We start from the raw sequence: 20,037 nt of genomic DNA on the forward strand, positions 1-20,037 counted from the left end.
TGAAGCCGTGCGCCGGGCGGAGGAGAGCTCTGCGCCAGCTGGGCACGGGGTCCCAGGCGGTCTGGGGCACGCTGAACCTGTTGCAAGGGAGATGCATTCCCTCACCACAGAGTCATACAACAAAAAGGTCAGTAGCTCTTGCGTAGCAGGTGCCGAGAAAAACAGCTGAAAGCTGGCAACTCTGGAGCTTAGTGGATCAGACTTTACATAAGGATGATGCACATTCCCCAAGGGCTCATTTGTGTGTCCCCAAAAACAATCCAAACCCACGCACACAGTGGAAGAGCTGCACAGGGAGGGAGATCACCAGCAGGATGTCAGTGCAGGTGAAACCTGTGCCCCGCTGAGGGAGTGGCTGGCAGAGGTTTGGGCTGTGGAGCAGGTTTTGTTTCCTAATGTATCGCAATTACATGAAACAGCTCATGAGTAGTTTTAAAAGCTCAACAGCTAAGCATTTTATGTGGACTTGATAGGCTTCATTGCTTTCTCCGTTATCTTTTTAAGTGATCCCTCCAGACTGGAGAAAGCTCGGATGACATTTGGTAACACTGCCCTGGAAAGCTGAGCATGGCATTAGGGACAGCGGTCACCCTGGGAACACTGGAGTCTGTCTGGGACTCTGCCCAGCAGTGGACATGTTCCACGTCCCCATCTGCAGGGTCAGTCTTTGGTTCTCTCTCCCCGACTCCCAAGGACCTTGCACATCACTTCCCTCAGCAGTTCTCCCATGGGCATTTCTCAGGTGGATTACGCTCAATCAAACCAGATGCTCTCCTTTCATGGTTTAGTTCTCATCATGGCTCATTTTTCCAGCAAAACCTGGCTATTCACTGAAAAAAAAAAGATTGCCATCAAGGAGGCCTCACCAGTTTTGCGTCCAGATTACCCCTCAAGAAGGGCACGTTCCTGGCTCCTGTGCCATGAAATGAGGGTGATTTTAGCCACCACGGCCAACAGTGCAGCAAAGTGCACAATAACCTGTTTGTGTGGCTCAGCCTGGGAGCAGCAGCCCTTTGCCAGGGACAGCTGCTGTCAGGTGGGGAGTGCAGCATGTTTCACCACCCCAGCCAGTTCCTCTGGGAGACACCGGGCTGTTTGCCTGGGACCTGCCTCATTCTTTCCCTCACCTCCTGATTCACTCCACAACCATGTGTGGGCTCTACAGCGCCTCACAAGCAGAGCAGACGTGCTGCTGCCTTTGCATAATACAGTTTAAAATCAATCAACCATGAAACGTGAGGCCATCGCAAACCAGGCTTCATTCGCACCAGTGTGCAAGAACATTTTGTTTTCTTCAATCCATCCAGAGCTGAGCTGGTTCAGAACTCCAAATGCTTTCTCTTGTCACTGCCGTGTTTGTGCTGACTCAGTACGTAACTGTAAAAGAAAAAAAAAAAAGCTTTAAATGCTTAATGCTAACCATTCTGCTGGCCAGATGAGAACTTCACGTGTTTCATAACACAGGACAGATCGCACTGTGTGTACGAACTACTTGCAAAGCACAATAGCGCGCTTTTTTTTTTTCAGTTTAGAGGTGAGAAATAGCCCAGCGTCAGTGCTGGGTGAGGAGCTCCAGGTGTTGCTGCAGCTCCTCCTCTGGCTCCCAGCCACATGTCCGCTTGTGCTTCGACTCCAGCACAGCCTCATTAATGTGGTCCAGACTGTTGACAGCCCAGCATGGGGATCAGGGATTTCTCACCAGCTGTGTTTGCTCATTTTTAGTGCATAAATATTTCTTGCAAACATTCACACTTGTTTTTGACACGTTAGGGTTTAAGGAGTTGCTCTGAGGTGACAGCACCTTCCCAGTGTTGCCTTTTCTTGTTCAGAGAGGAGGCCTGCATGCTCCTCAGGGTGTCTTCAAAGGCACCACAAGCACTTGTAAACAGGAACACGCACCCTGAATGTCATGACCCCTTTTCCACACTGCTATCCCTGCTCTACCCACCAGCTTCCTCCAGCACCATCAGACCTGAAAGTCCTGTTGCACAGAGGTGAAACAAGTTCTCCCATTTCTAAATCCACAGAAGGAGGCAGGCAAAGTGTCAGCATCCCAGCCGAGGAGGGGGAGTGTTGCTATCAGCAAGGGCCACTCGGGGCTCACAGTGCCATGTCCAAGGGCCAGGCAGCCTGCTGGGTGGTCAGGCGAAGAACCAAAGCCAACTCCAGCCTCAGCACCTGTGCAGACACACTTGTGCCCCAGCAGTGCTGCACTTGGATCCTAGCTGTCTGCAAGCCTTGAGAGTTGGCCTGAGGAATTATTTTTACACCTCAGTACGTGCATATAACATGCAGCGAGTTATTTGCATCATCCCTCCTTCCCCCCCTGCCCAAGCCGGTCAACAAACACATCAGCTTCCTGGAATTTTTGCTTTCTTTACATCATAGTATTTCTAGATCCAGGATGTTATTCAACCACCACGTTTCCCCAACTGCCACACGTGATTCAAAGCCAGTCCTGGGAAGTGGAGCAAAAGGAAGTGGAAGCAGGTGGTGTGGGAGACTCTTTGTCCTCAGCTCATCTTTTGTAACCAGCACCTTTGCTCTCAGGTCTCTGTGTGCAGTTAGGGGAGCTGCTCCAGGCCTGGTTTTCTCTTGGCAGAGGCAGGCAGATTACCACACTGCTCCATGAGGTTTGGGATTCAAGTTCTGCACTGTGCTGACCGGGCATTGGGCAGGAAGCAATCATATAAATTACATGGTATTGTTCCCAAGTCCTGAAACTCTGCTGCTTGAGAGCTCAGAGAGGTCCTGACTCTCAGTACGGAGGATCAGATGTAAACAGGATCGGGGAATTAAGAAAAATTTAATATTTTTTCCTTCTGACTCATACAGGCTTTGCCTGAGGCAGCCTCATTCCTAGAGAAATGAGTTGACTTTCACATGGATTGGTGGGACAGAGAGCTGCAAAGTCATTATCTCGTTGTTCATGTAACTAGGCTTATGCCTGAACTTCTGGAAACTGGAGAGTCACACTGAGAGAGCCCAGATCCGTATTTGGCTCATTTTAGTCTCTTGAGCCAAACATCTTGGCAAAGAGGTTGGCAGAACATTATCGCTCAGTCCTGGAAGCAAGGCCCACATGAAATGGATGGGGATGTCTTTTTTCACAGCATGGGCAGTCATGTACAAACCACATCCCACTGAGAAAAGAACACAAAGATCAGGACTGTCCCCATTATCCCAGGGGAAGCCCTAGGATGGGTGGCAAGACCATGGGCTGTGGTGCAAGGTGCTATAAGCTTGCCTTGATGCTTTGCAATTGTTTCATTGGTACTTCAATTGAAGCTGAAGATCCTCCATCTACAGGAGATCCCAAGGAGGAGCCCAAAGTCAGCATGGCTTGTTCAGCACCACCTAAACCCATTGATTACATAACAAAGTGATTAAAGGAGGAAAAGTCATAACAAGCCAGCTCTCTGATGACAGCTTTACATTGCAGCAAGGTCCACCACTTCCAAGGAGATTGGTGTCCAGAGGGAGCTGCATCCCAGTGGGCCAGACATGGAGGTCACATCACCCACTTAATCTTCTGGATGGGGAGAGCAGATTTGTAATCAGTCTTTTCTACAGGGTCAGACAGAAGTTGCCAACTTCACAAACCGCTGTGTGTCCATGTGCCTCACCTGTGGCCGGGAATGACGCTGTGGTGGCCCATCACTGCAGCTGGGGACTCTCCAGCTGCCCTGCACCATTCACTCACCAGCTCCTGTGGCCTTGGCTCCTTGCCCCAGCAAGAAGCGAGTACGTGCTGCCTCCCTCATTTCTTCCTTTTTCCACTCTTCCTGTGTAGCTCCCACCCACCTGACGGAGATGCCAGCAGGGCTGGCGGGCACCCAGCGCTGCCTTTTCGCTTTGCCAGAGGAGGCTGCAAGCGGCAGCAGGTGGGCTCTGCAGATGGCAGAGCCTCTCTGCAGGGATGCCTCTGTGCTGTCAGGCCAGATCCAGGGTCTGACTCCCTCATCCTCTGCCCTGGTCTTTATTCCTTCAGCTCCAGCATCTCCACCCCCACTGGTGATAACTCAGTGTCCTTGCTGAGGACAGAAGAGCTCTTGCAAAGCCAGGGGCTCAAATTCCATCTAAGAGCCATGTCTGACCGTGTGGAGAATGAAGCACCTTGAAGTCTCAGGGAGAAATGCAGAGGGCTCCTGCAGTTCCCCTTCCCCTCAGCCAGACAGAATGAAGCCCTAAACATGCCCTGGGCTGGATTTCAGGCAGGATGAGCAGCCCTGTGTCTCTACCACAGTTATAAATAGCTGCCTGTGGGCTCCTGGCCTGCTCACAGCAGTGGTCGCCTGGGCAGAGCTTTCTGCTCGAGGAGCAGACAAATATTTCTGTCTGTGCCTTTTTGTTCCACAGGCTGGCTTGCCTCCACCTCTGCTGCACTTTGAACAGCAGGTGAATCATGTTTGGGTAAGCCAGTCATCACCCCGCCGCCAGCTCCTCCTTTCATAACGCACAGATGTCACGGCTTTTAAAGAGGTCAGGTTGTAAGTACTCAGAACATTTGTCACCCAGAAACCTGTCCTGGTGGATCTGCCAGAGCAAACTGCAGGTTTTCCTTCACAAGAAGCCTGGCACCATTTCACTGTGGGGTTTAGGAAGGTATTGCAGCGAGGTTTGGGGAGTAAGGAGCCTGCTCTGCTCCTCTGAAAGAGCAAATGCAGAATCCTAGAGCGGTTAGCAGGGGAGAGAAAGGTGCTGGGAAAGATGGGTATCCTTAGCCTCATTTTTATGAAAAGGAATCCCAAGCAATTCAGTGAATAAAGCTCTGCTATAACTTTTAGCTGCTAATTAACATAGCAAAGAGTCTTAATTTACAGATATTCAGAATGAAGGCACAAGTTGTAGAAGGATGCAGCACAGACAGAGGAGCAAGTGTGAGTGCTGTGCAGGGAGCAGGAGCAGGGATTTCACCTTCCAAAACACCCTTCACTTGCATGACTCCAGTTCCATTTGGGTTTTGCTTTTCTTCTTATTGAGCTCAAAAATAGAAGAGTGGTTTCACAGGAAGCCTCTGCCCAGCACTCTGCAGAGATTAGCAGATCGTAAGCAGGGCTGCAGGAATCAGCTTTTCTGGGAAAGTCAGGATTTCTAACTGTTTCCACTTTTTAGTGGAATGAAAAAGCAGCTTGAAATTTTCCATGAAGAAGGTCACTTGGGAACAGAGGAAAGATTTCTTTTTGATGTCTACCTTAGAAAGCCTTGTTTCCCTAATAGGACACTTTATATAAAAAAGCCCCTAGATGCAAGATGAAAAGCCTCGTCACAAAATAAAGGTCCAACCTTTCTGTTCTGAAATGGTTGGCATTTATAGAAAAATGCCTTCATTTGGGGGCATCTCTGCATGAAATGGTATAGGAAACAGTTCTTTCTCCACACCTAAACTCTCTTGGCATCTCTGCTGCTGTGAGGCCCCAGCCAGCCACATGCCATGCAGGATCCCTGCGGGTACCCCCAAATGCTGTGAGCAGGGGCAGCACAACCCCTCCTGCTCCCCAAGGACCAGCCAAAATTATTACATAAATTTGTGTAAACACGACTTGCTAAAGTAACTCCATGGCTGCCAGTTCCTCTTGCTGGTCTTCTTTTCCTACTCCACCCTTCCAGAGCCTGGTGTGATGGGCATTTGGCACAGCTCTGTCCATGCTCCTCTCCGAGCCAGCTGAAGACACAGCAGCTCTAAGGAGCCCCTGGTTGAACCGTGCAGATGCTTCAAGCAAAGGAGGTGGTTAAAACACCCCGGTGAAGTCAGAGCTCAGGCCCGGCAGCACCTGGGAAGCTGCCGCCTGTCACGTCTGTGGGCAAACACCCATCTCAGCACATCGAGGTCATGCTGGGGGACGTGCTCCTCAGGAGAGCTACTGAGCTGCTGTGACTGAAGGTCCTCAGCATCCCCAAAAGCCAGATGCTCCACCTGCCTTTTTGCCTCCTCCACTAAGTGTTTTTAGAGCCCTAATCCCCATGGCTGGCACGAATGTTCGTGCTCTACGCCCATTCACGTCGCCGGGCTTCAAGCCAGGGCTGAGATGCAATGAGGAATTAGGAGCACTAGAGAACTTGAAATGGTTTTCACCTCCACAACTTTTTGGGGAAGCTTGGCCAGTTCCAGTGAAGGCAGAACAAGGGCACAGAGAGAGCTATGTGCAGGGCAAGGTGCCAAAGGCAGGACAGAGAACCTCGGCTGCTGGAGGAGACGCCTGGATGTTCACACAGCCAGTCAGTGCCTGGGTGTGTTTGGCTCTTTGCTCTTGTGCCACAGGGATCTGGCTGCACATGGTATATTTGCACAGAGCTTAGTGCAGTGGCCTGAAGCAGGGACTGTAAAACACAAGCAGCAAACGGGAAGACTTTGCCTGGCTTGACGCTTGCCATCACCCAGCACTGCAGGGAGTGCCCAACGCCCTGAGCACATGACGATGCTGAGATTTGGGGTAGTGTGAGGACATGGCTGTGGGGTCCAGCTGCAGACAGACATTTGCAAGCTCCACCCACTTTGGGAGGTGGGGCACAAGGCACAGAGGACTATTTAAGGGCTATTAGATGAAATACCTGTCAGCTGGAAAGCAGAATCTCACTCCAGTGAGATGCAACACCTCTTGGCTCCAACTGAGCATCTACAGGCAGGCTTGACCTCAGAGTCTGACACAGCATGCTTGAAAAGTTTCCAACCTTATCTTAAAAAGCAAAGGCAAGGCCTCCCCTTTTCATGTCCAAACACAGAATTTATTCCAAGATGTTCCCATCCTGTAGTAGCATGGCCTGAGGGGACTATAAAATTCTGCAACTCTGTCTACTATTTGGAAGAAGCTTGTGTCTTGTGCAAGAGTCCTGTGTACTTGCACAGGGGAAAAAGTAAAATATGTGAAATAACCCCACACAGGATTATTTTACATTAATGCACCCAAGGGTTCATGAAGCAATAAGGCAGTTAAAATCAATCCTTCCCTGCTGAAGCCAGACCGGCTCATTGAAACCCAGTTTAGCTTTGGGGGTTGTTTGTTTTTCCCATCTTCATGTTTTCCCTTTAATCTTTGTGCTGGATAATTAAGACAACATTCCTCAGCATCTTTCCTGCTGTTTGTTGTGTTTATACAAGAGCTGGCTGCATTTGTTCCACGGAAAGAACATCCAAAGCCACATTCTGTGGTTTCAAGTAAAATCCTCCGTGGTGTTGACTTTTAATCTCGAGTTTGCCTGAAATCTGCATTACTCAAGAAAATACTCATAAAAATAGACTTCTTAAGGAAAACAAAGCAAGGCAGCAACGCAGCAGGGAGAGCTTGGGCTCAAGTTTGCATTGAAGTTTTTATTGATGGTGAGACTTCTGGGCTTGGCCTAATACTGCCGGCAGCAGCAGTGGGTCAGGGTTCTGGTCCTTTGTCTCCCTCTGAGGCCCCTTTTGCTGCTGGCTGGACCCTGCCAGCAGCCTCGGCCCCCACAACGCTCCCTGCCCCCGGTGCGCTCCCTTCTCCCGGTTCTCTCCCTGCCCCCGGTGCTCTCCCTGCCCCCGGTGCGCTGCGGGAACCTTACAAAACAGCCGAGCGGTTATGAAACCCGTGGCCCCGCTGCCAGACGTCCCATCCCCGGTAGATGGCGGTGCCAGCTCATTTTTCCTAATTTTTCCCCCTTAGTTTTTTTCCTGGCGCCGCGCCCGATGCCAGCCCTCGGCGGCTGCGGCGGGGCTGGGGATGCACAGGCGCGGTCCCCGCGCTGGGGTCAGTGCTGCAAAAAGAGAGAGGTTTGTCGGGGTTTTTCCCCGCTATAACTGCTTTCCGTCTGTTTCTGGTGAATTTGAAATCAGTTTTAACAGCTCAGCGCAGCACCAGGCATCTGTTCCCAGCAGACTCGGGCTGCTCCATCCCACAACAGGCGGCGTGGAGGGCACAGGGAGGATGTTGGTGCTGCCAAATCTGGGGGGACTATGCAGAGCCAGGCAGACAGAACCCCTGGATTTGTCTCCAGAGTCTATCAAGGTCTTGGACAAAACCTGCTCACCCAGGCCCCAGCTCCCCAACTCTTGCCTTTCCTTGACTGTTTCCTTCTGCAGAAGGATGGATGGCAGTGGGTAGGCAGTGTGACTGGATGAACAAATAACATTTCTCTTTGGAGACCACAACATCTTTATTTGGCTAAGAGTGGCCCAGTTGCCCTCCAGCACAAGCTGCTGTTTACATCTCCACCTCCTCGGTGTGCCCAGGGCATGTGCTGCCTCTCCAGCACGGAAAGACTAATCCTTGTCTTCCTTCTCATCATCCTTGGCAATGCCTTGGTCCTGGGGCAGGAACAAAAAGAAAGGGGACAGCATGTGAGGGGAGTGCTGAGTGTCCCATCCCAGATATTTGATAGCATCCACACTGGGTTTTATAGGTGCAAACCCCACAGGGCTGGGGTGCAAGGGGAAGCCAGGCCCCAGCACAGAGCTGGGGGTGAGGTTACCTCCTCCAAGTCACTGTCAGAGCTGCTGCTGCTCCTTTCCTCTTCCCCATCTCCCTGCTGGGGTGAAGAGAGAGGGATAAGCATCACTGGGAACCCTGGCACTCTTTGCTGTTTGGGCTAGAGCTTCAAGTCAGAGTGACTCCTTGTCCTGTGGGTTTCTAGAGCCATGCTTGGCACCACTGGTGCTGCTGTGGAACCTCGTGTGCCCATGGCCCCACAGAGCCCTCCAGGAGCCAAGAGCAAGGGTTTCATCGTGTGTGCAGTGCAGGCAGCATCACTGTCCACACCAGCATCCCATTTGGAGCGAAAAAGGAGGAAGAGCTAACTAGGAGTGTTGGGAGCAAAGAGACAGCTGTCTCTAAGTGGAAAGGCCATGGACACAGTGTGATTTCTAGGCTGTGGATGGCATAGCTCCTTCTACCAGGGGCATGGGGTTGCCATGGGTCAGACGTGGCTTCCCTTTACAGCCAGGATGCAAATGGCCCTGCAGAAAACTCCATAATTCCCCTACCTTTTCTTCTTCCTTCTTCCTCCTCTTCTGCTTTTCCTTCTCTTTTTCTCCCTCAGTCTTTTCCTTCTCCTTTTCTTCCTTCTCCTCTTTCTTGTCCTTCTCCTCTCTCTCCTTATCTTCCCGTCCAAACCCTACAGAGGAAGGTTCATTGCCAGCGTGCAGCATCCAGCACACACAAACCCAGCAGGTGCCCCTGGGCCCATACCAAACACTCACATTTCAGGATTGTCGACATTTCTCCAAAGCCAAAGAGCTCTGGGGCACAAGACGGTCACACCTACAGCACAGAGAGGACCTGAAGGAGCAACAGGATAGTGGAGGAAGGTGAGATTTTCAGGGGTGAAAACATCTTCCTGCAACATTGAACATTCAGTTTTCACAGAGGCTCTGTGCACATCCAACCCCCCAAAACAGCAGGGAGGGAGATCAAACAATCTGTGGACTGCACAAAAACCAAAAGGACCAGGCCTTGTGCCCACCCAGGCAGCCCCCACTGCCTCTGCCCAGGAAGCAGCAAGTGGAGAGTAATGGAAGCAGAGAAATTTCAGAGAGATGTCTAAACCTCCCACCATGATCAGGTGCAAATTACAGAAATATTTCAAATTAAATGAGGAAGAAACAATAAAGAGCAGGTGTGGGGGCTCCTAGGAATCCCCAGCAGAAAGGAAACCTTCCCTGAGGGAAAGGGTGATGGCAGCGAGGGAGATGGAGACAGCAGCAAGCAAAGGAAAAGCCACGAGCAAGGGTAAGAAAACTCCCAAGCATTGATTAGGTGCCTGAAAGGTGACAGATGAAAAGAAGGGAAAGAAAACAGCTTGGTTTAAAAATAGGAGGCCCAAACAAAGCCTATGAAATAGCCTGGGCAGGTCAAACCCTCCCTCTGATACACAAACAGGGCAGCAGGGGTGAGGGATCGGGTCCCTTCTGCTTGCTGGGAAGAGCAGGATCCTTCCCTGCTGCAGCAGGTAATTAGGAAATAGTTTCTCTTCCAGCCAGTGATGGAGGGATGCAGAATATTAATGCTTCCTTTTAATGGTTTTTAGCCACAAAATTACATCATCTGGTCGGTATTATTGGCCCTTTTGAAGGAGCCAGTCACAGCCTCTGAGCCAATAACATTGATTTGTATTTTCTAGCAGGGTTTTAAACCCCCAGGATGCTGCAGGGGAGCAGGAAGCAGTGGGGTTTGGGGTGGCATCAGGGGAGAGGGAGTTTGGATGGGAAGGAGTGTGGGAAGTGACTGATAAAAGATGTAATCAGTGCAAAGTTAAAATCTAATTAATAATGAACAGCAATCTAATTCATCTCCGTAATTAAGAAGTGTAACTACTAATTGAAAATAATCACATTTTAATCTAAAATCATTAAAAATAATCAAACATTAACAAAAAAAAGGCAGCCCCTGGGAAGGGATAGGAGGTGATGCTCTGACCCCAGGTCCTGCTCCCCAAAGCTGCCCCACAGCTCCCATGGTGTGCCCAGCCCCGAATCCAGGAGGATGCCCCTGCCTTGAGTCCTCACTGCCAGAGGGGAGCGGATGGGGAAGGCACAAGGTACACAGATGTGGACATCAAGCTTTGCACTAGGAGATGGACAACCAGACCAAAGTCCAGCAGCCAGGGCTGGGAAGGGGTAGTGCTGCCCCAATACATGCCAAAAAATGCCTCTGTGGGGGCTTAAAACCCTTTAATTCCCCCCTGCACCACTACCCCTCTTCCTGGGGACCAACCCAGCTGATTTTCAAGAGTTGAGGTGGGCTCTGAAAAGCTCCTGTCTGGGCGGTGCCACCCAGCACCATGTGCAGCCCCTGCCCTGGGTGCTGGCTCCTGATGGCTGCCAACACTCAGCTTTTTCCAATCCCAGACCAGCAAATCCAGTTTTGCCTGGTCCTCTGGAGTCTCGGCCACCTCGTGTTTTGGGCAGGCAGGTTTGCCTGCCCCAGATGAGCTGGTTTCCTAAATCCCAGGCAGACAAACCAGCAAAACCCAGAGACCAGCTGATGGTCCCCACGGACCAGTTGCAATTGTCCATAGCCAAGCCGAGCATGAGGTGCAGCTGGATCAGACCTCTGGCTAACAGAGCAAACCGATGTGTTCATACCCTTCCAGATGAAGCCTGGATGGCCTCACCCCACCAGGCACAACAGGCTCACAGTGAGCCCACTCCCATCTCAGCCAGGGGACTGTGTCCTTCCCGAAAGGCTCAGGCCCCATTGCCGTCCCCAGGACCACAAGGAGCACGAGCAGTCCCAGGGATGCTCCTGCTGCACCCTCATTCACCCTTCCCTCCTGCTCTACTTCTCCAGCCTGTAAAATACACAGGTGAGTCTGTAAATTCCCTGGATGGCACAAGGGAGAAAGGGAAGGGCCTTACCTGAAAGGGAGCTGAAAAAGAAGTGATCTCCTCGATGCCTGGCTGGCAGCAACCAGGGCTCCGGGTATTTGAGTGTTGCGGTCTCCTCCCCAGTCCCACTTTTGGAGCAGAAAAACTGGCTCTGCCATCCGTCACGGACAGCATGTGACACCGGAAACGTGACCAGTCCCATTGGTACCCACAAGAGGCATTGCCTCCAGCACGGGCAGGAACAGAAAGACCTTTAGCAAGCAAGTCAGGGCAGCTCTCGAGGCTGCAGACATCCATAGGGACCAGCCCTGGAACCAGGGAGAGAGCACTGGGGACTCAGTCTGCGAATGTGCTATGGTCAGGACTTCTGCTGGAAGTACAGAAAAGGGGCTTTGGGGGATGCTTACTGTGGGTGGGAAGTGCCAGGCAGCTCCAGGAGGTCCAGGCAAGGCTGGACGAGACAGAGCCCAGTACTCCCAGCTCCCTCCGATGCTTGTCTTTAACTGCTGCCTTTCACTCCAACCTATCATTATGTAAATACCTGTCAGCGGAGAGCAGTTACCAGCACGTCTAAACACTTGCATAATGTGCCTTCCCTCTAATGCAATGCCCTCATTTCTAACAGCACCAGTATGGATAATAACAGTAACAATAGTGTCAGAAAGGGCCTGTGTACTCAGCTAATTTGTTTTCCCCACCTAATAAAAGGAATTAGCTCTCCCATAAGATTTGCCCCATTTAACGCCTTCAACTCTACAACAAAGTTGCTCCCACAATCATTTTACTTTCATTTACAGTAATTGCAGTGTGCGTGGAGCCCCCTCCCACAGAGTGAACCTAACCCTGGGTAACTCATGCAGGGAGCAAGCAGCTCTGCAGAAGTCGCTTGCCCCAAAAACCTGGCTGTCTGCCCCAGACCTCCTCCACCACAGCCTGCACCGGCCCCAAACCCAGAGCAAGAGTCCCGTTGCCAGGTTTAGGTCAGAAATGAGGAATGGGTTTAATGTCCAGGGTGGATAAACCCTGGAGCAGCTCAGCCAAGCTGGTGGCAGAGTCCCTGTTGCTGCCCAGTTTACAATCAGTAGCTCTGGTGCTCTTACAGCATGCTTCAGCTCACACACAAATCACTCGGGGAACTCCTGATGCCAGCACTTAGTTTTGGGATAAAAGATGGCAGCAATCCCATCTGTGCCAGGATGACACAGACACCAGGCCAGTGCAGCCAGGCAATTTGGTGGAGATGTGCACATGGAGCACCCTGAAATCCATGGAGGATCTGTTCAGTGTTGGGACCAGCACTGGCATCCAACCCACTCCTCTGAGCAGCTCCTGCCACCTTAGAAGGATCCTCCCCAACAAATACCAAACTTGAGCTTATTTTTAACTGGTGACCTCATTGCTCACTCCCTGCCATCCCCAGCTGGGCTCTCAGTCTTTTGATGCCTCCAACACCCTCCAGTGAGAGCAGCCCAGGAGACAGCCCTGCCATTGCTCTCTGGACACGAGGACACAAAGCATCAGCCAGGGAACTGGCACCATCCTGACCATCAGGCCAGGCTGCAGCCACCAACATCTTCCAGCACACGGGTGGCTGCTACCCCCAGCAGGACAGCAGAGTGGCAGCCAGGGACACCTCCAGGTCCCAGCCCACAGACTGCACAGGCTCTGCTCTCACCCTGCAGCAGGCACAAAGCTGCCCTTGAAGGAGGGAAAGCACCTGCAGCCAGCACCCAAAACACCAGTGCGTGGTAACCTCGAGCTGCTGCTGCAGGAGACTCCCAGCAAACATGGATTAGCACAGTACAGACCTCTTATGTCCTTTGTTTCTGTGTCAAGGAGCCTTTGACTACAGAACACCCATCTCTGCTTGAGTCACATCATCACAGACCACTCTTTATTTTGGATTCAACATACACACCTGAGAAGGAAATGCCAGAGCACTCCTCCTCCTGCCACGAGCTCCCCCCTTCCTGCCTCTGAGTCAGGCCCTTTAATTTGTGCTGTGGGTGACCTGGGACAGGTGTCCCTTTAGGCAGGGCCACCAGTGGCAGCAAAGCTGCTGCTTCTTCCAAATGAAGACAACTGCTCATCCTGCCAGAGGTTCTGCTGCTACTGAACATGCATGTTTTAATAATGGAAAATGAGTCCCTGGCAAGGTGGTTGGACAAGGCCTGGGAGCACATCCCCAAGCCCATTGGAAGACCAAGCCTTTTTTATGTTTTAAACCCTTCCACAGCAGCTGCCAGGAAGCAGCTTCTACAGCTGCAACTAACAGAAGCACTCCCAAGGAGAGGAAACAATCGTGGAAGGCTTTTTTCCCCCCTCCAAGTCACTGCCAGCATCTTAGCTGCCTCTTATCTATTCTCAGCCACCTCTCACCTCCCCAAACACTACCAGAAGGGCTCAAATTACTGTCAGCTCTCATTAGGTTCACACGGAAGGCAAGGCCAAGCAGGAAGACCTCCAGACAGTTGTATGCTGAATTCTGATGAATCCTTTGGGTAGAAAGATTTCAGCAACTGTGGAACTGTTTTTGTTGTCTATCTATTGCAGTCCCTGCACTGGCACACAAATGAAGCTGGTGCACGTTTGATTATTGGCTGCTATAACAAAATCCAGGTGGGCACATGACCGAAAGAATTACTGTCTGCATGTTAAAAACAAAAAATCACCTCATTTCCTTTAATTATTAAACTACTCTACACTAAAGCATTGCAGGTTGGTGGAATTTATCTGCACAAAAGCAGCTGCTGCTTCGTAAAACCCCATTACCTTTATTTCTTCTCTTCTGATATTTCTGTACATTTTGGCTTTCTGGCAGGAGCAAAGCTGCCTTTTTGCACTGACACAGGAACTGGGAGCTCATCTGTGGGAGCTCTCACTCCCCAGCCTGTGTTCAGAGCCCTCTTCCCTGCCATGAGAAAAATTCCAGCTGTCCTGGCCCCAGAGCTGCACCCAGCTCTGCTCCAAAAGATGCAGTCAGGGCTGGGAAAAAAACCTACTGTTCTTTTATTTCATTCATGCCCACTGCTACCTGATAGCTTTTAAGTGAAACAGTTGTCAAAACAAATCCTTTATTTAATAATGCTACCAACCAAAAGAAGAAAAAAATAGATTTTATTGTAGTGCAGATTTTTTTTACCCCAGACACGCTCCTTTCAAGTCCAGTTTTAGGATTCAAGGAAAAGCTCTCCCTTTAGAGATCTAACCAGTCTAACCATGACTAAGGCAGGGCTTTTTCCATATATACAAAATCAGAGCATTAGCCAAAAGGTATTCTAATACAAAAAATACTTCTCTACTGCACAACTAGAGCAGAGGAATGTTCTAAACCTTCAGCATAGCAGAGATGTGCAAGACCTGCTAAAACCCAGAGGATTTTCAAAAGGGGATTTGAGCACCATTGTTACCAATGAGCAAGTGCAGAGGCAGGTGTGACACTCAGTCACCTCTGGTTAGCTATTATGGACTTCTCGAAATTCCATTCTAGCTGTGCATTTCTGCTCTTGTGATTCCAACAGAGGCTGCTGCCTCCCCATGGGGCAAGCTCAAAAGATAAAGGAACAAAGCAGGGAACTTGCACAGCACAAAGAAACAGATACCATACGTGGAGCAGCTTCTGAGGCAAATTAGGACTCTACTAACAGGGCCAAATTGCTTCCTCTCTCCCTACTTTAATATATACCTTCCAAGAAGGAGTGTTGCATTACAGTGTTTTTCCACAGAAAGAGAAGACAAGCAGTATGTGAGTCTGTGAACAGCCTGTGGCTGACACGTCAAGCTGCACTGAAAAAGGGGAATCGCCCTGCTGAATTCTCTCATTAAATTGCCCAAACACGAATCAATCCCTTTTAGTCAGTTCTCATTTACTGCTATAAAGCCAAGTACCTGCATTCTCAGGGCCAGATCAGCATTTTCCCAGCTCATGCTGAAGCAAGCACAGCATGAGAGAATGAGAAACAGCCCCCTGGTGAGAGTCCCTGTCCCACATGCCTGACACAATACAGATATCTTCAGGAAGCTGAGCTTCTCTTCAGCAGCAACAGCTTGATCAGGAATCCTCTCTGCTCTATTCTGCCCCGTCTAGGAACTGCAAGGTTCATAATCATAAAAATTTGCCTTTTCTTGCACCTCCTATCCAATATTCACTTTGACACAAATGCAGAGCTATCAGGAACCCAATTATGTCTGACTTAAAAATCACACCATGATTTTAGCTAACTAACTAGCCAGCTGCTACTCTTCTCTTCAGCACTGGAGAAGCTCTCTGGACTGTGAACACAAAGAGCTTGTTAACACATACAGCAGAGAGATTTCGGTGAAAAGATACAGACAGTCCATGAAACAGAGAAGCAATCTGCACTTTTAGTCTGTCACATTGTCCACCAGCCTGGACTATGCTAATCACATCTCTCAGTGTGCTGTAAGAGCTGTCATTGCCAGTCTGCACTTAATCACCATTCTTGCAGCAGCAGTGAACAGAGTTCATCTTTTTCCCTTCAATAAGAGCCATTACATCATTCTCCAGCATGGAAACTATGAACTGGGAAGGTCAAAAAGTTCTTAATTAGAAGGATTTTTATTACTGTGATAGTTCCGTTCTAGCCTCAATAAGAGAGATCTGCAGTATAGGCAGCAAGAGCTGGAAGGCATCTTGGATATAGGAAGCACTGTTTGAAGCCTGTAAAAACAAAAACCAAAATACACATGTGAATAAATACGCTACCAATCAGCTTTACTCACCACATACTCATTTCAAACAGCATTGATTATTGCACAGAAAAAACAGAAGCCTAGTGCTTGCTGGATTTTAAAGGATTCATTCTAGAAATCAATTTTATATCAAGTTTTTGAGGGGCTTTATGCCACTAGGCAAAAAAAGCAACTGGCTTAAAGACTGCCAAACAAGATCAGTTCGAATCCAAATGTAGGATACTGTTCTCAGTAAGAGAAGAAAAGTGTTTATTTCTAAGTGAAGCATAGCACGCTGTGGCAGGAAGGAAGAACACACCAACATGAAACACCCCTTTTTACCACACCTCAGAGCTCTGCAAGCATTGAGAACCCACTTAACATTAAGGAAGTGTTGGGACTCTTGCATGCTAATTTCTGAACTTGTCTAAGGTTTGACTTTGGACATTTCAATTCTAAAAATGCAGACTGCTGAATTTAGTATGTGTCTCCTGACCCATCATAACTGTGAGCTGACACTCACTCCTCACTAAGTAACTCATCTCTTGTGCAAACCTACAGACATTTATCAAAACTTTCACATTATTAGACAGATAAGCACAATTTTAGACCATGGGTTAGAGAACTTGGCATGCATAAGGATCCTGAAGTGGGAAGAACCAGCATATCTATTTTTAAAGTATTAGCTTAAAGTTTTAATGTTAGCATAACTGACCTCCAAAAACACTCCAGTGATTAAGGGATTAAGCACATCTGCTTTCTCTTTGACCTGCAGAGATCAGACATACATTATCCTGATCGAAAATTTGATCACATTTCTTCAAGCAAGATAAAGCTAAATCCCCAGTAAGTTTAAAACCACCACTGCTCCTGTAACCAGAGGAAAGCTAAGCCACAAGCTCAGCAGCCTTGTAGCATGCAAATAAGAACAAAGTAACCTGCATGTGGCCAGCACAGGTTGGGTATGAATACACATCACATCTTCAAATGAGCTGGGGACAAGTGGAGAATCCAGAGATGATGATATGATCTTCAGTAACACCCGAGTGCTTTGGAAAACCCACAACAGGCTCACAAACCTTTTTTGCCTCTGTCTCCTTAACACTGTGAGCATCAATTCCCACCCCCCACTCAGTGCCAGGCTGAATGCAGCAGGAGCCTCTCAAAAACTCAGCTGCCAGAGTTTGAGGAACCCTGGCCTAGAAGATCAGTTCACAGGGAAAAAAACCTGCATATGTAAACACGCAAAAACAAAAAAGCACTTCATGGCAAAGATCCCAAGGCTGTTATCAAATAGCCACATCTCATTCCTAAGAACTGTGGTGTAACTCTTACCCCTGCAGTTGTTAAGCACGTTGTGAACTCTTTAGAGAAAGCTGACAGCTCTTTACACAGCATGATCGTCAGTCTGTGGAGGAAGACAGGGAAAACAAGGAAGTAAACACAGTCCTCAAGATGAAGTTTCTTTCTGCATTCCTCTAAAACATAAATGCCTTGTTTCCATGCTTATTAAATTAAACCAAAATCGATATAGAACATATAAATGGTGCATGAAGATTCAGAAGTTTCCCCAATAAAATAGAGAGTGGAAAGATGGGGAAATAAATAATTAAAGCAGAAGATCTTAAAGAGCACTCAGAGGACAGACACATCCATTCCAGAAGGAACAGTACTAACTTGCCTTTTTTTACTGGCAAGTATCATTTTCTGAATTAGAAAGTACTGCACATTTCAGACACATGCCAAGTGTCTCCTGTGCAGTAATTTTGCTGTCTCATGTACCAAGCATACTAAATGATTAACAGAGAGGTGATCAGGAATCACTTCTATACAACTGCTTTGTCATGTTTTAAATCTCTGCCTACTGACTAGCACAAACTTAGGGCAAATATTCTTCTAGGTTACACAAAGCTTTCAAGAAGGGTTTCCTTTTTCTTATCAAGAAATGTCTTTAAGCTGGAAAGAGATAGCTGAGTTCTAAAAGACAATGATGCCACCCATCACAAATCCACAAATTTGCCCAATTCCCAAATTTAAACACCTATGCATTATTCAAGAACCCTGCATTGCATGGATTTCCGAAGAATTATTAGACAGTTTAATCAGTCATTATATGCTATCCATTTACTGAGAGATGCACTCACTGTGAAAGGGACTTGGCTCTGTCTGTGGCTGTCACCTCCTGTTTCTGACCATAGAGAAACAAAGCTGCAGTTTTGTGAAACATTTCAATGGAGCAGGCTGTCAGTTCTGCCAGGCTTCTTATGGCAAATGCATGAATGTCCTGCAAGAGTGACAAAAATTCCCCATACCACACAGAAACTAGCAGCTTTTATTATTTAAAACAAGTCAATTACACACCATACTATCACACTCTGCCCTTTCTTGACCTCAGAACCCACACACCCTGTGTGTAGAAACCCATACACCCTGCGAGTCACAACTGCAACTCAGCAGCCAGATAAACATTCTGCAGGCAAGTATTCTTTTCCTTGATTACTCAAGTTACCTCTACTGATTTCTTAGTATCCTGGTCACCATCTCTGGATTCTACTTCTTGGTTTTCTTCACTTTCTTTTTCTTCTTTAGAAAGACTGCTGTTGAATTGTGCTATCCACTCATGAGCAGATGTCCTCACCTGTAGCAAGATGTGCCATAATATTTAATGACTGGAATGAAGCCCCCCTGCACACAAGACAATGGAGTATGGGCCCTCTCCAGAGGAAAGAACCAGCTACAACTCCTTTCAAGCTTCTGAGAAGAACCAGGACAAATATTCCCAGTGCCTTCAGGATTTTGCAAAAGTTTGGCTGCACTGATGTAGTTGAGGACAGCTGTTTCTCTAGCACCAGGGGCTGGAGTTTACCAACAATTAGAAACATGTCTGCAGAATGCTGCTGCCACTTGGTGGATCTGAACGGTAGTGAAATGATGGCAAGAAAGGTGATTCTTCTTCATACCAGCTCCTGAACACAGTAAAATCAGGTGCTTTGTACCAAGAGGAGGCCTTCAGTTCATGACCATAGGTTTTTTCACTGTGGTGGCTGAAGGTTCACATGATTCTGCCCCATAAGGTTAAAAGAAAAGGCCCATCTCCTTTGCCTACCATTGCCAAAAGACCTAAAATATAGCTTGTTTTCATGCACTTGATATTTTCACAAGCAAAGCAGGTGAAGAGAAGCTCTTCCAGTGAGGAAACTCTCCAGCTTTTAGAATATGGAAAATAACTCACCGTGATCACTTTTTCTGGCTTGGAGGAGATGTGCAATTCTGAAAACAGCTCTGTTACTTCTTTTGTGAACTCCTCGTCTCCTAAAGGACAGGAAAGGTTAAAGAATCCACACAAAGGACAGATTCAGGCATAAGCAGCACTTCAGTGCACACCTAGTGCTGCACAAGTCTGTCAACTGTTTCCTTTATTTCTCTTTGAATCATCACCTCAGGCAAAAACATATCAAACCCAGTCTTTTCAAATACAATTTCTAAGGTAAGTTCTGCAAAGGTGGAGACATCAGTGCCTGAAGGTTAGTTCTTGCTTTCTCAATTCTGGTTTTGTAGCTAAGGTAACTCCTTTTTTTTTTTTTCTTTTTTTTAACAGGCAGCCTTTTATAACACACTAACTTGCACATCACCTTGGAGAGTGTGAAATATCACTTAGAACCTATGGTTCTCCTATTATATATGGCACAGCAGATGTGAGATCCATTATGTGCAAATATAAAAGATACATTAAATGTTGAATGATAGCAAGTGCAGGTGTGTAAGCCCTCCCTGATGAGCATTTAGGTAAAAGCAAGGCAAGAAATTTACATTTAAATCCATGTAATTCTCAAGAATCAGGGCTCTTGTGTCCAAAGGTACCTCTGAATCTTTTGCTCTGTGTGGCTAAATCTCATTTAATAAACAAATAAAAAGCCTTTTTGCTTTCCTGCATGCTGGACAACTCTGTTCACAGTTTTTCCTTCCTGGTCAAGGAAACCCACTCTCTCTCTGAATTTGCATCTTGGCTCAGGGTCAGTTTTATGAACTGCCCATGAGTCAAACAACTCTAA

General features: G+C 48.2%; 2 protein-coding genes across 2 annotated transcripts in view; both read right to left on the reverse strand.

The window, feature by feature from the left end:
• The window catches only part of LOC108445146 (LON peptidase N-terminal domain and RING finger protein 1-like), a 23,089-nt gene extending 13,904 nt beyond the window's left edge, over window positions 1-9,185 (reverse strand). The window contains exon 1 of the mRNA XM_017728039.1: window positions 9,167-9,185. Coding sequence (XP_017583528.1) covers window positions 9,167-9,185 — 19 coding nt within the window. The remainder of the gene's footprint in view (window positions 1-9,166) is intronic.
• Window positions 9,186-14,390: 5,205 nt separating this feature from the next.
• The window catches only part of FAM114A2 (family with sequence similarity 114 member A2), a 9,345-nt gene continuing 3,698 nt past the window's right edge, over window positions 14,391-20,037 (reverse strand). The window contains exons 8-13 of the mRNA XM_008628940.2: window positions 19,218-19,297; window positions 18,495-18,623; window positions 18,130-18,269; window positions 17,321-17,393; window positions 16,701-16,754; window positions 14,391-15,974 (exon numbers count right to left, since the gene is read on the reverse strand). Of these exons, the coding sequence (XP_008627162.1) occupies window positions 15,876-15,974; window positions 16,701-16,754; window positions 17,321-17,393; window positions 18,130-18,269; window positions 18,495-18,623; window positions 19,218-19,297 (575 nt within the window). The 3' untranslated portion in view covers window positions 14,391-15,875. The remainder of the gene's footprint in view (window positions 15,975-16,700; window positions 16,755-17,320; window positions 17,394-18,129; window positions 18,270-18,494; window positions 18,624-19,217; window positions 19,298-20,037) is intronic.

The sequence above is a fragment of the Corvus brachyrhynchos genome, unplaced genomic scaffold, assembly GCF_000691975.1.
Source record: "Corvus brachyrhynchos isolate BGI_N302 unplaced genomic scaffold, ASM69197v1 scaffold21, whole genome shotgun sequence".
In the NCBI taxonomy this organism is placed as follows: domain Eukaryota; kingdom Metazoa; phylum Chordata; class Aves; order Passeriformes; family Corvidae; genus Corvus; species Corvus brachyrhynchos.